General features: G+C 41.4%; 1 protein-coding gene across 1 annotated transcript in view; it reads left to right on the forward strand.

Moving 5' to 3' along the window:
* The window catches only part of PIEZO2 (piezo type mechanosensitive ion channel component 2), a 337,873-nt gene that overhangs the window by 261,620 nt on the left and 58,860 nt on the right, over nt 1-17,393 (forward strand). The window contains exons 19-26 of the mRNA XM_048508534.1: nt 466-498; nt 814-1,034; nt 3,074-3,234; nt 6,305-6,481; nt 9,076-9,201; nt 13,527-13,727; nt 15,912-16,116; nt 16,259-16,360. Coding sequence (XP_048364491.1) covers nt 466-498; nt 814-1,034; nt 3,074-3,234; nt 6,305-6,481; nt 9,076-9,201; nt 13,527-13,727; nt 15,912-16,116; nt 16,259-16,360 — 1,226 coding nt within the window. The remainder of the gene's footprint in view (nt 1-465; nt 499-813; nt 1,035-3,073; nt 3,235-6,304; nt 6,482-9,075; nt 9,202-13,526; nt 13,728-15,911; nt 16,117-16,258; nt 16,361-17,393) is intronic.

Raw genomic sequence — 17,393 nt, forward strand, 5'->3', positions numbered from 1 at the left:
ATAACTTGTGCTTGCTCAAGTAATTCTTCCAGATTCGTGCTCAAGGCACCAAACAATGGCACTAACTTACAGTTTTCTACTTAATTCAAAGTTTTGTGTGTTTGCTTATTAATTTGTAACTTAAAAATCTGTGGATCTGACATACTGTGGATCTAACACACTGGCTTTGGCTTTGTAAAAAGATGAAAATATATTCAGTGTATGAATTGTATTAACTATTTAAGAGAATTAATTTGTATTATAAAAATGATTTAAAGTTGTTCTGGAACTATAGTGTATACATTCCATCTTAATAGAAGCACCCTGTTAGAGCTGGGATAGCATGCTCCTGGCATCAGAGATTGCCTCAGATGAATTAAGAGAATTTTAATGAGTTATATAGCATGATGTCTTCTCTCTGATCTCCTTTTATAACTCCTCTGTTTTCATTTCCCTTTTTCTTTCTATTTCAATTACTTTGAGCAGCATCAAGAAAAAATTACCAATCCGCCAAAATGAGTAAGTCCCCATGTGAAGTCATGAAATGCTTGCTGTTTCAACATGTCATTTCATGCTTCTACATCTTAAACTCTGACCATTTTTTCCTCTGTGGGGGAAATGTCAAGTTTAGGTGGCAATATCACTAATTATATCAAATAACTAGCATCCAACTGAAAAATAATTGCTGGTATGGCCTGATCCAGTATAGTATTTTCATTCTATAAAACAGTATTAGATCCATTTGTCCGTGCACTTCTTTGTTTGATATGAGAATATTGTTTGTGGATTTGGAATTGCTTAGCTTATTAACATGCCCGTTTTATCTGTCAACAGGCTGGTACACCAAGAGAGCTTACCTGATTTAACCATGATGAATTTAAATGCCAGCATTGAAAAGGAAGAGGATAAAATGTTGCCAGAGCAAGAAGAAGGGGAAATTGAACAAAAGGGAGAGAAGGAAGATGATGGAGGCGGGAATGAAAAAGAGGAGGTGGATGAGGGGGAGGAAGTAGAGGAAGACGATGATGATGAATCAGAGACAGAAGAAACTTCAGGTAACCATGAGAAAAAAAAACTGTTTTGTTTACTATTGATTGCAGGGTTCTTCTCAGGGATAAATGCACATCATCCTGCAAATTTTATCTGGAAACATTACCACTATTATGGAACTTAAGAAAACAGTCAGTTACCTACAGTTTGCTCTGAGCCCTCACTTGCCCTCACTTCTCAGTTACATTTTTACAGTGTTATCTGTGGAACTGCATCACTGCAGGTCTCTGTCTTCCCATTTATTTCCCTTAGTTTTCTCTTTTTTTCCCAGCTCAGAAATCTTTCATTACCCCCCACTTGTGATTTCCTTATTTGCAGGTCTTCCAAGTTATGTGCTTCCACTACCTTTCACAGTACTTTCTGTGACATTTAATTTTCTCTCTGTATGTAGCCTTGAGCCAGGAGGCTCAATATTTGTTTCTCTCCCCATCCCATTGCATCTCTATGTGCACATATACTTTATTTCTAATCCTTACTATAAAATTCTTCATCAATAATACATAATTTTTCACCATCTCAGCAATATGTATGGTAATGGTTCCAAATATGGAAATGGCTTTTTGGTGAGGTAATAGATTGGTTAACAGGAAGTAAGCAAAAGGACTTGCAGATGGTGACTGGGAAATATCTGTTGTAGCAAAGGCACTCTGATAAAATTATTTAGATTTCTGGTTGTGTTTTGAGGGCAACTTTTGGAAGAGGTTTTGTCACAGATTTGTTTTTCTTCCATACTCATTCCACAGTACCCCTCACTAGTGTGATTAGGTGCAGCCCCCAATTCTCTCCTTCAATCTTTTGTCCACCAGTCTGAGTCTCTTTATATCATCCTAATTTGGCTTTAAAGAGCCAGTGTGATATAGTAGTTAAGAGGAGGATACTCTAATCTGGAGAACCAATTCCCCACTCTTCCACTTGAAGCCTCCTGGGTGACCTTGGGCTGATCAAAGTTGTCTCAGAACTGTCAGCCCATGCGGAGGCAGGCAATGGCAAACCAAGTCTGAACGTCTCTTGCCTTGAAAACACTACGGGATTGCTGTTAGTCACACACACATATTTTAGTTATAATGTGCAACTGGGGACATGAAGGGAGGCAGTAGGCCTCTGCACTAAATTGAGGGTGGTAGAATTGCGAACTTCCAGGTTCTCCCACACTACCTGGAGTTCTCCTTATATGTACAGCTGATAACCAATCTACCAATATCAGTTGTCCTGGAGGGAAGCGCAGCTTGGTAAATCATAGTTCTAGATGAAATTCCATCCCTAGTTTCCCCTTCCACATACATTTCCCCCATATTATGCACTATTCTTCAAATAGATCTTTCCAGGTACAAGCCCCTGTCCAACCACCATCACACTATGTAATGATGATAGGTATTTGTTAATTATTAATGCAGACTAAGAAATAAGTAAACAAAAAGTTTAACAGCTGATCTATACCGATGATTTTTAAAAGTCTGTGGGAAGATATGGTGGAACATTGTTGTTACATTTAGTGTTTTTTTGCTGAGCATTATCTAAAGATCTGTAGTATAATTAGAAGCAAATATGTTTAGCCTAAGAAATGCAACTCATGGGATTTATATATTATTTCAGAATTTCTGCTTTCTGAAATTCTCAGCAAGGTCAGACAACAATTTGGTGATATTACTTGCACATAGAGATAAATGGGCAGCATTATAATTGGCAGAATTTGTGGCCTAGTTGTGGATTGTGGATACAGTCAAAAACTTCTCATGCAAGTTTGATCAATGAATAGTTCACTGGCTTTATCCTAGATCACTCACTATTATAGGGATAGTGAGCTATTGTTAATTCTGTTTCCTTTAGCTATACAGGTTGTGTTTTAATGCTTATTATATATTTTAATCTTACAATGGATAGTTTATGGCTTTTACTGGATACTGTGATTGTCTTGTTTGTTTTGCTATGGCTTGAAGCTAATGCAATAAAACAAAATCTTCTTCCCTTTTCTACATGAAGATCAGTGTAGTCATGTTTATAAAGGCAGCAGAAATACTTCATCTATGTTGGCTTGTCTTTGCAGATTTAAAGAACAAATGGCATTTGGTGATTGACCGCCTCACTGTACTTTTCTTGAAATTCCTGGAGTACTTTCATAAACTGCAAGTTTTTGTATGGTGGCTTTTGGAGCTACACATTATCAAAATTGTTTCATCGTACATTATCTGGGTGACAATAAAAGAGGCAAGTAAATAATGGATATCTTGATTTTGCAGTAAAATATCTAAAGCTTAGGGAAGGCAGAATGGTATAGCCAGATCTCGTCAGATCTTGGAAGCTCAGCAGGGTCAGTTGTTGGAAGGGAGATCTCCAAGGAAGACTCTGCAGAGGAAGGCAATAGCAAACCACCTCTCACTAGCCTTGAAAGCCCCTTGCTGAGGTTGTCATAAGTTGGCTGTGACTTGACAACACTTTACACGTACACACACATCTAAAGCATAAGCCAATTCACTGAAATGAATACATCTAAGGAATTCTGTGGTCAGTTTGAGTCTGAAGCATTCCCTGTATTCTTTTAAAGAAAAGTAAATGCTGTCACATAAAAATTAAACCATGGAGACTCTGAAAAAAATACTTTGGATTTTGAATTTGAAAATGGGACATTTGAGTTCTTACTTTTTGGTGAGAAGTACAAGGCTTGTCTCTACAATGATTACATGCAATCAAACACCTGACAATTCTTTTAGAGTTCAAAATATGACTTTTGCATTTCAGAATTTGAAATGTAGGTTCTCAGATTTTGACTTTTCTGCATACTTATTAAATGCAAAGTTAGTTTCAACTTCTGCCATATCCTAATACCATCTATATCCTAAATTAACTTTAAAAAACCCTATACCTTGCACTTTTAATATGCAATTCTCTAATTAGCTACCCAGGTCATCTTACTGATTTAGTGCATGATTGAAGAAATCTACCTGTCCCTCCTTCTTAGCTAAAACAGTTTTATGCTCTCATCATTATAGCCTACTTTTCTTTTGCTTATTCTTGTTATACCTCCATACTTTCATCTTATTTTACTATTAAAATAGTTTATTCCTGTTGTCCTTGTGCATTCTTGTAAAAATTCCCTTTAAAAACTTCTTAAACTTCACCTACTCACTCTTTTCTTTTCCCATTACATTACTCCCTTTGATCTTCTCTCTACCTCGACCATCTTCAGTGCTATCGCTCCCTTAAATAGTCCAACTGTTTTCCTTTGATTGCCCTTTTGCCTGTAGGCAAATACTTTCTGAAAATATATTTCTCATTAAACCTTTGATTTAACTCTTTAGTTCTCATTCCTTCTTGAAAATAAATCCAAGTATTTACTTCTTTTCATAGTTCTTCACTTTCCACCTCTTCTTCTGTTGTCTTTCCCACTGTTGATATTTGGATTGTAAATTCCTTACCGAATAGGGTTTAAAAACCTTGTGTCAGTCTGTAAAGTGTCATATGCATCGATGGAATAATAATAATTCTACTATCCTAACATCTAATAGTCACAGGTTGGCTCATTGTAGATTTTAAAAAATTCTGCTCAATGAAGCCAGTTATAATTACAGTTTCAGCAAATCCTGGGTAACACTCAAGTTCGTAGAAGATTTTGACTTTAAAAAAAACACCCAGATATTAATGGCACTGTCTGTACATGCACATACATTTAGAAAATTAGTTTGATAAGAAGGAAGAGGAGCTGGAGCCAAAAGGAGAGCGGGAGAGAAAGCAGAGTTAAATTTAGGGATGCAGAGACTAGCAGGGAGACTCATAGCCAGTACAAGAGAAAGCATGGACTGATTCAGAGGGAAAGGGATCAGAGTCCTTTGGCTGATTCAGCCTTCCAGAGGGAGACCACTGATCCCTCCCCAAGCTTTTACTATGAGGATTCCTTTAGGAAAGCAAAACCAATGCAGGAGGGGAAGAAGGGGCCAGTGGGGGGAATGGGATTTTCCTTCTTCTTGAGTCTTTACATGTCTCCCCTTGTAATATAATAATGCAAAAATGGTTTTCTCTGCCTGCACTATGTGCCGACCAAGGATATATTGAAGTAAAATCTAGCAGAAGATTGAGCTCTATTTATTCCAACAGTATATTGATGATTAAGTTAGTTGTCTTCTGTTCTAGTTACACTGTCAGCAACATACCGAGTAATCTTTTTCACTCTTGTGAATTCCCACTGAAGTTATAGCTGGAGTAAATTACTGCTTCTGTTACCCTCCAATTATATTAGAAGTAATTGAATGGTTAATATACTTCCTGCTTCTAGTTCAAAAGCAGATTTCTTGCTCCAGTTACATGTATATCTACATCTTGAAAATATAGTTGCTTGGGTGCAGTGGTGAGATTCTAAATAGTTATCCACTAGTCTGTGTGTCCCCCCCTGCCACACCCCTCCTCCCCCCGCCCACTTACCTGGCTGCTACGCCCCCCTTAATTTGATGGTGGGGAGGCAAGGTAAGGCAGCAGCTTTTTTCAGAAAGAGGCTTTCAAAGCCCGAGAAAGTCTCTTCACTCCTTCTCTCCTGGGAGGGGGGACTGAAGAGGCTTGCAGAGCCCCAACCATCCTGGCACTTTTACAGCTAGGCTGGCTGGGGCTCTGAAAGCTCCCTTGCTCTTTCACTCCTTGGAAACTATCTCCCAGGAGGGGGGATTGAGGGGGCTTTCAGAGTCTCAACCAGCCCGGCACCTTACAGCCAGGCTGCTCCCGGCCTCTGAAAGCCTCGGCAAGGTGCCCAGCTGCTCGGGGCTCTGAAAGCCCCCTCAGTCCCTTGGGTAGTGGGATTCAGTCAGTCAGAAAAATTTAGCTGACTGTTCTTCTGAACCAGTGCGAACCGGCTGAATGCCACCACTGCTTGGGTTCCACCTAGAATTTCTGTAAGTACAAGGGGAGTGATTTTTCACTGATTCCCCCTTTCTTGTGGCAGCATTAAATGCCCTTCCTGAGAATGTTCCTCCCAAAGGAGCCCTAAGAATAGCTTAGAAAGAGGATCAAGAAGGGGAACTTCCAAAAAATGTTCTATTGGGTGTCTTATGTGAGTTATGCATATAGGACTATTTTTGCTGTTTATTTCTTAGCTACTACACTCTGTTGAATTTATGTACAGGGTTCTGTATTGTAAAAAATGTTAAACTTATGTCATAAGATTCATAGAACGTGGTTACAAATCTTTCATTTTTTTCAAGTATAAGGAAGATTGCTAACTGTGTAGTAGCATAATAGAAATTCACAAAGAGTTGACAGGTAATCTGTATTTTCCCCTGTTTTGTGTTTATAGGTTTCCGTCCTTAACTATGTGTTTTTGATTGCCTGGGCTTTTGCTTTGCCATATTCTCAGTTCCGTCCATTGGCGTCCAGTGTCTGCACTGTTTGGACCTGTGTGATAGTTGTCTGCAAAATGTTGTACCAGCTGGAAACTATTGAGCCTTACAAATTTTCTTCAAATTGCACAATGGTAAGGTACAATAGCTAACTGAATTAGTAATGTTTTAAATAATGGATTCTGCAACTGGAGAGTTTTAAGAAAACTGACAGGGAACCAGCACTATGTCCTCAGTTAATAAAATGTGGCGTAAGATGAGGGGCTTCTGATAAAATGAGCCTGGAAAAATGGACCTGACTTGGACTTGAGTTGATGAGATGCCCAAATAGAAAATACAAAATGGCCATTATAGGTGCAGAAATGGAAAGTAAAATATTTGCCACAGAAGCGATGTTATATGTTATCAGTTCATATGTAGTACTGAAAGCTGTGAAATTTGACATAGGGCAGGGGTAGGGAACCTGCGGCTCTCCAGATGTTCAGGAACTACAATTCCCATCAGCCTCTGTCAGCATGGCCAATTGGCCATGCTGGTAGGGGCTGATGGGAATTGTAGTTTCTGAACATCTGGAGAGCCGCAGGTTCCCTACCCCTGACATAGGGAGAGAAAATAAGCAGAGACAAGAAAACTGAACCCTAAAGAATTCCTGTGGAGAATCAAGAGGCCAAACACTTTTCTTATGACAGCACAGAAAAAGTGATCTGCTGGAAAGAGAACTAGGATTGCTGCAATGAGAGGTGTATGGATAGGAAAGGAGGACAGGATGACCAGTTACCTCAAGGGCATCAGTGAGATCAAGGAGGGCAGACATCAAGAGTTCCAGACTTGAGGTATGTTCAGGGGAGCGCAGAGAGCAGAAACCAAATTACAGGAATTAGTTCAAGGCAGCAGCAGGAGACCTCCGTTGAAAAGAGATGGACAGAAATTAGTTGCAACCATAATTAAAGAGGCAGTGTTAGTCAAGGGAGAAATCAAGACTTGAGATATGTTTAGGGGAGAACAGAGAACAGAAACTAAATTACAGGGATCAGTTCAACGCAGCAAGAATAAACAGGATACCTTAGTTGAAAAGGGATGGACAGAAATTAGATGGGACCGTAATTGAAGAGGCAGTGTTAAGTCAAGGGAGTATTTCTTGAGAATGAGGCAAATGATGGAATGAGTTTATGTGATGGGGAAGAAGTGTGGAGGGGAGTTTTCCTCAGATATATAGTGGAGAGGAGGAATTGTAGAAAGGAATGAAACCTACAGAAGTCGGTTCAAGAGCCAGGGACGTAATGCCCATTGAGCAAGGTGGGCAGCTGCCCACCTGCAGGGGGTGCATTTTTGGACGTATCAGCACCAGAATTTCAGGATATCATCTGTAGACTGTCCTGATGGGACCTCCCAAGTTTGGTGCAGTTTGGTTCAGGGGGTCCAAAGTTATGGACCCTCAAAAGAATGGGGGATGGGGCACCCCCTTTGAGGGTCCCTAACTTTGGACCCCCTAAACCAAACTGCACCAAGCTTGGGGGGTCCCATCAGGACAGTTTCCAGATGATACCCTTGGTGCCGATACATCAAAAAATGCATTCCCTGCAGGAACATCCCAGAAATTTGCCCAAGAATCTTTGTTCTGCATTGAGTTTTCTGTATTGCTGTCAATGGGGGTTGCAGGCTGGGGGTGGGCACATTTCTGAAGGCACAGTCTCAAAACTTTCAGTGTCTCAACAGGAGACTGCCCTGATGATACCCCCCAGGTTTGGTGCAGTTTGGTTCAGGGGGGCCAAAGTTATGGACCCTCGAACTGTAGCCCGCATCTCCTATTAGCTCCCTTTGGAAACAATGGGGGATGGGGCACCCCCTTTGGGAGTCCATAACTTTGGACTCCTTGAACCAAACCTCACCAAACCTGGGGGGTAGCATAAGGACAGTCTCCTGATGATACGATGAAATTTTGGTGCTGATATGTCTAAAAATGCACCCCCTGCAGGTACCAATGTCTTGGTGCAAAAAAAAATTTGGTCGTGGTGGAGTGGCCGCCCATGGGGGGGGGCATCCAACTCAGGTTTTGCCCAGGGCTACAGTTTGCCTCGTTACGCCCCTGTCAAGTGAAGTGGCATCAGGGGGGCAGCCATTATTGTTAAAGAAAATAACTTTGAGAGCAGAAGGATAAGGAATAGAGAAATATGTGCCACATATTTTCAGGTTTATCACTAAGGCAAAGCTGTTGCCAAAAAAACCTGGCAAGTGAGATTTTAGAATAAATAGATTGTAATGATTTTAATAAAGAAAGGATCCATCCTTTCACTCTTGGAGAAAAATGTTTCTGCAGTACCCTTTTTAAACATTTGTTTTCTGTATTCTAAATATGTTCATTTTAATTTACATTTGTTTCATTATGTCAGTACCTACCATGAGATTCCTTGAATCCTGGCCTAATGTTCTGTGTATGAAGGAAACCACAATGATGGTATTATATAAATAATCCCCACAATCAGAATTCTGATGTTGGCTATGCCATTATATATTGCTTTCTATAGGTAGCTGCAACCTTTAATCTCAGCTGTTTATGAATAAAAGCTAGCCAAGTGTCTTTAAAAAAGTTTAAGGCCCATCCCTAATGATCATACCCTTTGTAGGTACTTGAGTTGTTTAGCTGCTCTGCTACTGTAATCCTGCCTCTGTTCAATTAACATTCTCCTTGAAGAGATTTAATTAAAATTCATCATTTTGAACATTTTAGCCTGAAAACCGCACTGAGGAAGAGATAAAAGTACTGAGTGGCTCACTTCTCTACAAAGCCCCTGTTGATCCATCTGAATGGGTTGGATTAAGAAAGACTCCCGATTCTCTGCTTGTATACTTGAGGGTAATTACTGTTTTTTCCTTTCTTTCCTCATGTTGTTCGCAACTGTTTGTGTTTACAGTTAGATGACCTGTAAAGAACACTTGTTTAGCTCCTAGGCTAATCTAATCCTACCTCTAATGTGCAGAAATATGATAATGTGCACAAATTATAAGGGGAGGAGTTAACCTCTGTCAGCTCTGTCCCCCAAGGTATTTGGCAATATGTCAGGATACATCTAGCAGGTGGGGTGGTGTCACTGTAACCAGTAATGTTTCTGCCCCCTAGCACAGTGCCCCATCCAGGACACATGCAGCTTCAAGACTGTGTACCTAGTGTTTGGACTGAGAAATAAGACTGGGATTCAGTATACTTTCCACCACATAGCCTAATGGTCATCCTGCCTGAGCTGACAGATCTTGTGGGTGATATTGATGATGTCTAGGCTGGTTATTCTGGGGGACTTCAGCATTCACTCTGAAACTTGTCAGAAGTGACTCAGGATTTGATGGCCTCCATGACAACCATCAAGTAATAACTGGTCCTGCACACTGTGCAGATCACACTGTTGATCTGTTATTTCTTCTGGACCCCTCATCTTTTGATACCACCAGTCATGTTATCTTTCTGGAAAACATTTTCATATTGTGATAGGAAAGCTCTATTTTATCATAGTTCAGATCTTACCTGGAGGTAGATTTCAAAAGTGTTGTTGAAGGACTGCTGCTCAGGCTCTTGGCCTGTGTCCTGTGGGGTCTTGGACCCAAACCTTCTGCCTAAACACATGACAGCTTTTACCAGCTTTGTTTTGTTAGCCAGCTAAGGTCTTTCCTGGACAGGAAAGATCTGGCCACTGTGGTATGTGCCAAAGTTTCATGTAGATTAGATCATTGAAATGCACCATATTGGGGGCTGCTCTTGAAAGGGTTTTGGGGTGTTTATAGGAACCATATCACTCCAGTCTTCGCCAATCTAGACCGGCTTCCAATTTGTTTCCAGGTACAAATAAAGATGCTGGGGCTGACCTTTAAAACTCCTTATGGTTTGGGAGGGGAGGAAAGATGGCATGGAATATCCCGATCTTGTCAGATCTCAGAAGCTAAGCAGCGTCAGTACTTTGAAGAGAGACCTCCAAGGAAGTCTTTGCAGAGGAAGGCAATGACAAACCAACTCTGCTTCACATATGCTTTGAAAGCCACTTGCTAGGGTCACCATAAGTCAGCTGTAACTTGACAGCACATTACATACACACATGATTTGGGATCAGCATACTTGAAGGACTACCTGTTCCCCTAAGAACCTACCTGACCACTGTGGTCAGTTTCCAATGACCTGCTTCAGGTGCTCCCACCTTTATTGTCACTTTTTAACATTCTGTGTTTGACTATATTGAAAACTGTTGGTGCTTGTGCACATCAGTGGATTAGTCCTTTGAAGCACCTCTGTCTGTTATTACTGTAAAAAGAAAACAGTAGCAAGAAATCATCCTAAAGCATGTTTTTTTTTGCAATTTAATATTGAATTGGTCCAAGAGGAGTCTTAGAACCTTGCATTTATTTTCTTCTCCCCCAGCACACACAAACAACTGAATTGCTCAGACCCATTAATAAAACAAATACCTTTGAACTCTAAAATGGTACATTTAACTGAAGAAAAAATGATCAAATAAACTTTTGATCATAAGCCTTCCCACCTCCCACAATACTGGCCACACATACTACACAATGCCACAAGGGAAGGCTATTCTGTAGACCCTTCCCACTCATAGTGAGCGAGTGCCCCCTCCCCGTGTGGACACCATATTAGGGCAGCAGAGTCCAGGCGAGGGGAGGGGTGCAATTTCAGTGCTTGCTCTGGGCGCCATTTTCTCTAGCTACACCTCGGATAAATGCAGATGTTGGTTGCTGTCCTGGTTCGAACTCCAATATGGGACTTCAGTTGATAACTCTCAGCTAAAAGACCAGGTATATAAATCTGATTCATTGATCAATCCATCATCTATATATATTGTTGATGACAGTATACCTCAGTAACTGCTGGGCCAATTCCTCTGAAAATTCCCAGCCACTATAGTCAGCCAGGCGAGAGTGTTTTTAGATGTTCACATACCTGAAATTTCACACCTGGCCCAGGTAAAACGCCTTTTTCCTGGCGCTCCATGGTGAAGGACATGCAGCTGCCTGTGTGTAACTGTCACCCTTAGAATGTTCGTGCTGCTTAGAATGTGCACTCAGATGGCCAGATATGAGCAGTGGAAACAGTACATAAGCAGTAACTCGAGTGGAAGTGAAACACATACACACAAAAACACATGAGGGAGAGGGAAGGGAGGGAGAGGGAGGGAGGGGTGGCATGCAAGGGAAGAGAGGGAGGGAGAGGAAAGGGATGGAGTGGGAGGCATGCAAGGGAAGAGAAGTGAGAGAGGGAAGACAGTGAGGGGTGGCATGCAAGGGGGGGGAGGCAGGGGGCCCAGCATCTTGATATGACCCACCCACCCTAGCGGAGGGAAGGGGAAGGAGGGGGAGGGGTGGCATGCAAGGGAAGAGAAGTGAGGAGGAAGAGAGTGAGGGGCGAGCATGTGTAAGGGACGGGAGGGAGGGGCCAGGCACCCTAGATTCCCTGAATACTGCGGTTACAGTTAATAAAACCAGGCACGCATTACTCAGGAGTAAGCTCGATGCAGCAACTGTGACATACTACTTTGAGACATGGCTGGATGGCAGCTCCTCAGAGGGGTTTCCCCTGGAAGCGACACCCATTGCCACTCAACCAACCTTTACTCCCAGGTAAAGGATCATGACCAGCCAGCCTAGATGTGGGAGGGTGCTGCTTTCCATCTCCCCAGGAATCACAAAGGGCACACACACTCAATGACATCATACAGTATCAGGCCGTGGTTTGCACTGTTGAGGCATGTACTGCTGGCCTCTGCAATTGATTTGCTGCTACTGTTCCTTTCCCATTTCACCACAATAAGCCACAGCAACGCGTGGCTGGGCCCCGCTAGTTAATTCTAAATTCAAAAGCAGCATCATAGTTTAAACTAATTAATAACAACCACTTCAGAACTTCCTATTTACTTAACATCACAAATTAATAATCTCAGAGCAACCCTTACATCATTATGTTTGCAAACCATACCTGTGACATTGTTGACTGGGCACTTGTCATGGTCTGGGAAGCAGCTGGGCAGAGCAGCAGGAGGACTCTGGTGAGGGACAGTAAATGTAGTCCCAAGAATAGTGCAAATGGTCCAAGGTCACGGCACATGCAAGGCAAACAGAGTCCACGGCAGGATCCATGGTTGAGAGTTCCAGGCATGGAAAGCAGTCCAGGGCAGAGTAGTGGTGAGACCTAATGGCACACTTTGTTTTTCCAAAGGAGCAGTTGTTAGCAGTTTCCCTGTTAAACTTCATTGGGGGTGGCAATCACTTGAGTTACCGGCACCGATTCTGCAGGCAACTTACAGTTGTTGGGCAGCCAATCTGGCAGACTTTTGCACTCTGCTAGCTCCAGTTGAAGCTGCTGATACCTCTGTTCCATTGAAGGAGAGGAGATTGGGGGGCAAGCCCCTTAGTACTGGTGGAATCCTCTGAGCTGGTCCAGGATTGCAGCTAGCCAAGCGAGATGGTCCTGCAGGCTAAGAATGCCAATTGTCCACTAGCGGATCTGCAGGGCTGCTCCCATCCTTCCTCATTCTCACTGATGGCTCACTCTTCATCATCCTCATTGCTCTTGGATGCGGCTTGCTCTTTGTTGCTGCTGTCATCCTCAGTCTCAGCAGGGTGTAATGGACACACCACAACAGTACTTACTCCCAAAAGCCAAAGGACCAACATGTCTGTGTTTGCAGTTCTTTGTAGGATTTACCACATTACATCCTGTTTTGTCCATTGCATACTGACCCTAGGTTTTTGCTGGGAATATTATCTGGCATAAATTTATACTCGGATGCTCAGAAAATGGTGTTTCTGCTGTCTGATTTTGACTCATCTATCACACCGAGTTGCTTTGTTTGCTTTTGCAGCAAGGAAAATAAGGGGTAATGTGGCATCGAAGGGAGCATTGATTTAATTTTCTGAAGCTGATTTTAACTTTTTAACTTGTTTTATTAAATTTTAATATTTTACTTGTCAACATATAGCATTTGTATTGTATATATATTTATATCATTATATATCTGTTTTACCACATTTGTAGTGGCCAATGGCTACGTACAATAACCTTGTGTACTATCATACAATACAGTAGGTTAGGATGTTTAGCATCATATTGTAAATTGTAACATGTTTGACTTTGGTACAGTTAATTAATTCTTCGTAGCTTATTTGATTTAATTTCTCTTATAGAATAATCTGCTGATGCTGGGAATTCTGGCCTTTGAAGTTACCATCTACAGACATCAGGAATATTTTAGATGTCGAAACAATCTCACTGCACCTGAAACCAAAACAATTTTTCATGATATTACTAGATTGCATTTGGATGATGGGATAGTTAACTGTCTTAAGTACTTTGTAAACTACTTCTTCTACAAGTTTGGTTTGGAGGTAATTTCAACCCCATGCTGATTAACACAGTAATTCCTGCAATAATGACAGCATCTTGGATTTATGGATTGCTAATTCTTTATTTGCAAGTTGCAGTGTTACCACAGGAGTCAGGGAGAACAATAATGTCTTCCCTGATAATTTTGTTTTTCTTTTTAAAAATTTCATTTAGATCTTTTCCTAACACTTTTATCAATTTTTTATTTTCCCTGGCTTTTCTAATTTTGCTTATGAAATATACCATTTTTCTTTTGCCTCTAAAGACAAGAGCTTGAGTCCAGTCATGTAATTCTGGGCATGAGCAGTCCCTGCCATAGTTTTTTTTTATGCATTTACTTATTTATACCCCTCCTTTTCTCCTCAACAGGGACCTAAAGCAGCTTACATTGCTCTCCTAACCTGCATTTTAGCCTCACAACAACTCTGTGAGGTAGATTAGGCTAAAAGTGCGTGGCTGGCTCAAGATCACCTAGCAAGCTTGCTTGGCAGATTGGGGATTCAAAGCTGTCTTCCAGATCTTAATTTGACACATAATCACTACACCACAGTGGCTGTCTAGTTAATGATACGTTACGTTTTGTAATTTGTCAAATAATTTACTGTAGTTTGCATGGCAACATTGCTTCTATTTGAGCTTCAGGATAGCAGCAATCCTCTGTTTCCTGACATATAGCATTTAATTCCATTAGGTTGATCAAATTGAGCATAATAGTCTATTTCTAGAGTATTGTCCCTGGACTTCTGACGGCAATCTTATTAACTTTTCTGGTTGCACCAACAAGGAGGAACGTTTTCTTGTGTAAAAGTGCCCTGATTGATAGAAGAATAAACAAAGCTTCATTGGATGAATGTAATCTTAGAGAACAGTTACTGTCAGCCCAATCTAAAGTGGGAGGAGCAGACCTCTCTCTGGAGCTGGTGCAGCTCTGCACCAGTGTGGGTGTCCACCATGCCAGTTCAAAGGGCAAATGCCTTAATGGAGGGGAAATTTGCCTGGGTGGCTCAGTGCCACCCAACCTGGAAGCTGCCCCTTGTCTCTAGGCCCACCGGTTGTACCGACGTGGCTGGAGGTGGACTGGGGTGGTGGAGCTGACCTTATCAGATTTCATTGCCCACCCAACCCCCATGCACCAGTGGAACTGGCATCAGAGATATGCCGCATTTTTTGTAACATATCTCCATTATCCCCAAAGGGGATTTTCTTTTTTCATTTTTTAGGCTTCCTGAGCCCCAAGAAAGCTCCTTGGAGAGGGTGGTGTGGTGTCAGAGTCTAATAGAAAAGTGTCTGGTCCCTGTGTGGATCATGAAAGCTACACAATGGAATCACTCACAGGCACTGTGTTGGAGATTTTTCCCTGCTTGGGGGACTCCCTGGTCATGCAAAAAATGTGGCTTTCTAAGTTAACTATGAGTGGGAAGAGTCTTTGAAAATGGACTAATAAAGACCAAAAGTGTCCCAGTTGGGATAGAATTACTAGAACAGCTGACTCCAATCTAAAGAGGGGGCTGAAGACACCTTGGAATCAATGGAAGGGTTGTGTGAGCATCCATGACACCAGCTCTGTGCAAAGTGGCACGGACCCTGGTGCCGAGGGACTTATATCTGTGGGCATCTGCTGTGGCACCCAAACGCAGAGGTTTGGCCCTACAGTGGGCCTCCGCTGGCATGGATGGGATAGTTCCCAGAGGTTGAACTGACTTTAGTTGGCTCCCAAAAGACTTTGGCCTTGGAATGCCCCCAATGCCAGCAGCCAATTTACGCCACCAAAAAGGGTGCTGTAAGTCGCTGTTTCCTGTGGGATTTTTCAGGAGGCCAAGTTTTTTCTTCCCTTCACATTTCACCTGAAAACTCCATTGGAAGTGGTGTGGGTTTGCTGCCACATCGCCATCCGCAGCTGCCATTCTACCACCACCCCCTTTTGGATTAGGCTGTGAGCATTGGGTAAAATGGAAATTAGCCACGTCAAGGCCCTGAGAGCTTAGAAAACGTTTGCAGAGGAGATTTGGGGATAGGATGGAATTTCCAAATGCATTCACCCTAAGATGCTTTGTGGAACCCGAATTTGTAATATGTTAGTATGCAGAGTGTTTCATGCAGTTTTATGGATTTTCAAGAATGAAAGCTGAGTAACAGAAATTTCTTCAGACCAATGTAACTTCTATACATTTTCCTTGTTGTCACAGACCTGTTTCCTCCTATCAATAAATGTAATTGGTCAACGAATGGATTTCTATGCCATGATTCATGCCCTCTCATTAGTTCTGGTGTTATATCGACGCAGAAGAAAAGCCATTGCAGAGATCTGGCCAAAATACTGTTGTTTTCTGGCATGCATTATTACATTCCAATATTTCATTTGCATTGGCATTCCACCTGCTTCTTGTAAAGGTAGGAGTACTACTTGCTTTCTTTAGATTGTGACTGTCTTTTGCTTTTACATTGAGCTCAAGAAAATTAGCAAATATGCAAAAGGATAAAATACATATTATGGAACAGTGTAATATTTCTTCTTTTTTTTGTATCTTCATAGATTATCCATGGAGGAACCCTAATTCGAACTTTAATAATAATATCATCAAGTGGTTATATTTCCCAGATTTTATTCATAAACCAAGTCCAGTCTTTCTCGCCTGTAAGTATTTCAGTAGATACCTATTTATAATTCTTTATAGTGTATTTTTAAAATTATTTTTCTAAAGCACAGTGACAAGTTTAGATTACAACCATATCATATTCCTGAACATAGTTATTTGCATCCAGAAACGAATTAAGAGCCAGGTCTCCCTCAACATTCATAAGTTGTATTCAGTTGACTGTTTCTTCTTATCAAGGGCTTTCTATTTTGAATTATAGGTTCATGGATCTGGCTCAGTAGATAAGGTTCATGGATTCACAAATTCCATTAGCCTCTGCCAGCATGGCCAATGGGATTTGTAGTCCATAAACATCTGGAGAGCCACAGGTTGCAGACCCCTGACTTAGGGTAAAAGCCTGCTGGTTGCTCCTTTTTGATGAGTCAGAGCCAGGCACATAAATTCATCACAGGCACTTTACTCCATAATGTGTGTTTAGAGATGACTAGTTGTGTATGCACAGCTGACTATAACTCTTGAACATTTTACAATGATTGCCATCACATCTAAGAGAGAAAAGAAGAATCTCTTGGCTTCGGACTCTTTGTGGGAGAGACAGTAAGTGATATAAGACTACATACCATTTCCAATGCAATGGAGGTTGATCTCAAGCAGTAGTGGAGAGCCAAGAAGGGTCCTTTTCTTTCCTTGACTGTGCCTTGCCCTCTCCTTGCAGGTCCCTATTCAGTAAATTGGCAGATTTAAGGAATGTTGCTTTATTTGTTTTTCTACCATAAAATATGATTCAAATAGTTTTAAATGCCAGTTAATAGAAAATTAAAAAAAATTAATTGCTGTGGAGGTAGATATGGAAATCTGAAGGGAAAATTATAAAACCTGAGATCTGAGGAAATACCTTTCTTGTATGTTAAGGATTTTGTGGGAAGCCCTGCTTCGAGTACTATTAGGCTTGCCAACTCTGGGTTGGGAAATACCTCTAAAGACTTTGGGAGTGGAACCTGGGGACGGTGGGGTTTGGGGAGGAAAAGATATATTGCCATAGAGTCCATTCTTCAAAGCAACCATCTTCTC

Source organism: Sphaerodactylus townsendi, linkage group LG09, assembly GCF_021028975.2.
Source record: "Sphaerodactylus townsendi isolate TG3544 linkage group LG09, MPM_Stown_v2.3, whole genome shotgun sequence".
In the NCBI taxonomy this organism is placed as follows: Eukaryota; Metazoa; Chordata; class Lepidosauria; order Squamata; family Sphaerodactylidae; genus Sphaerodactylus; species Sphaerodactylus townsendi.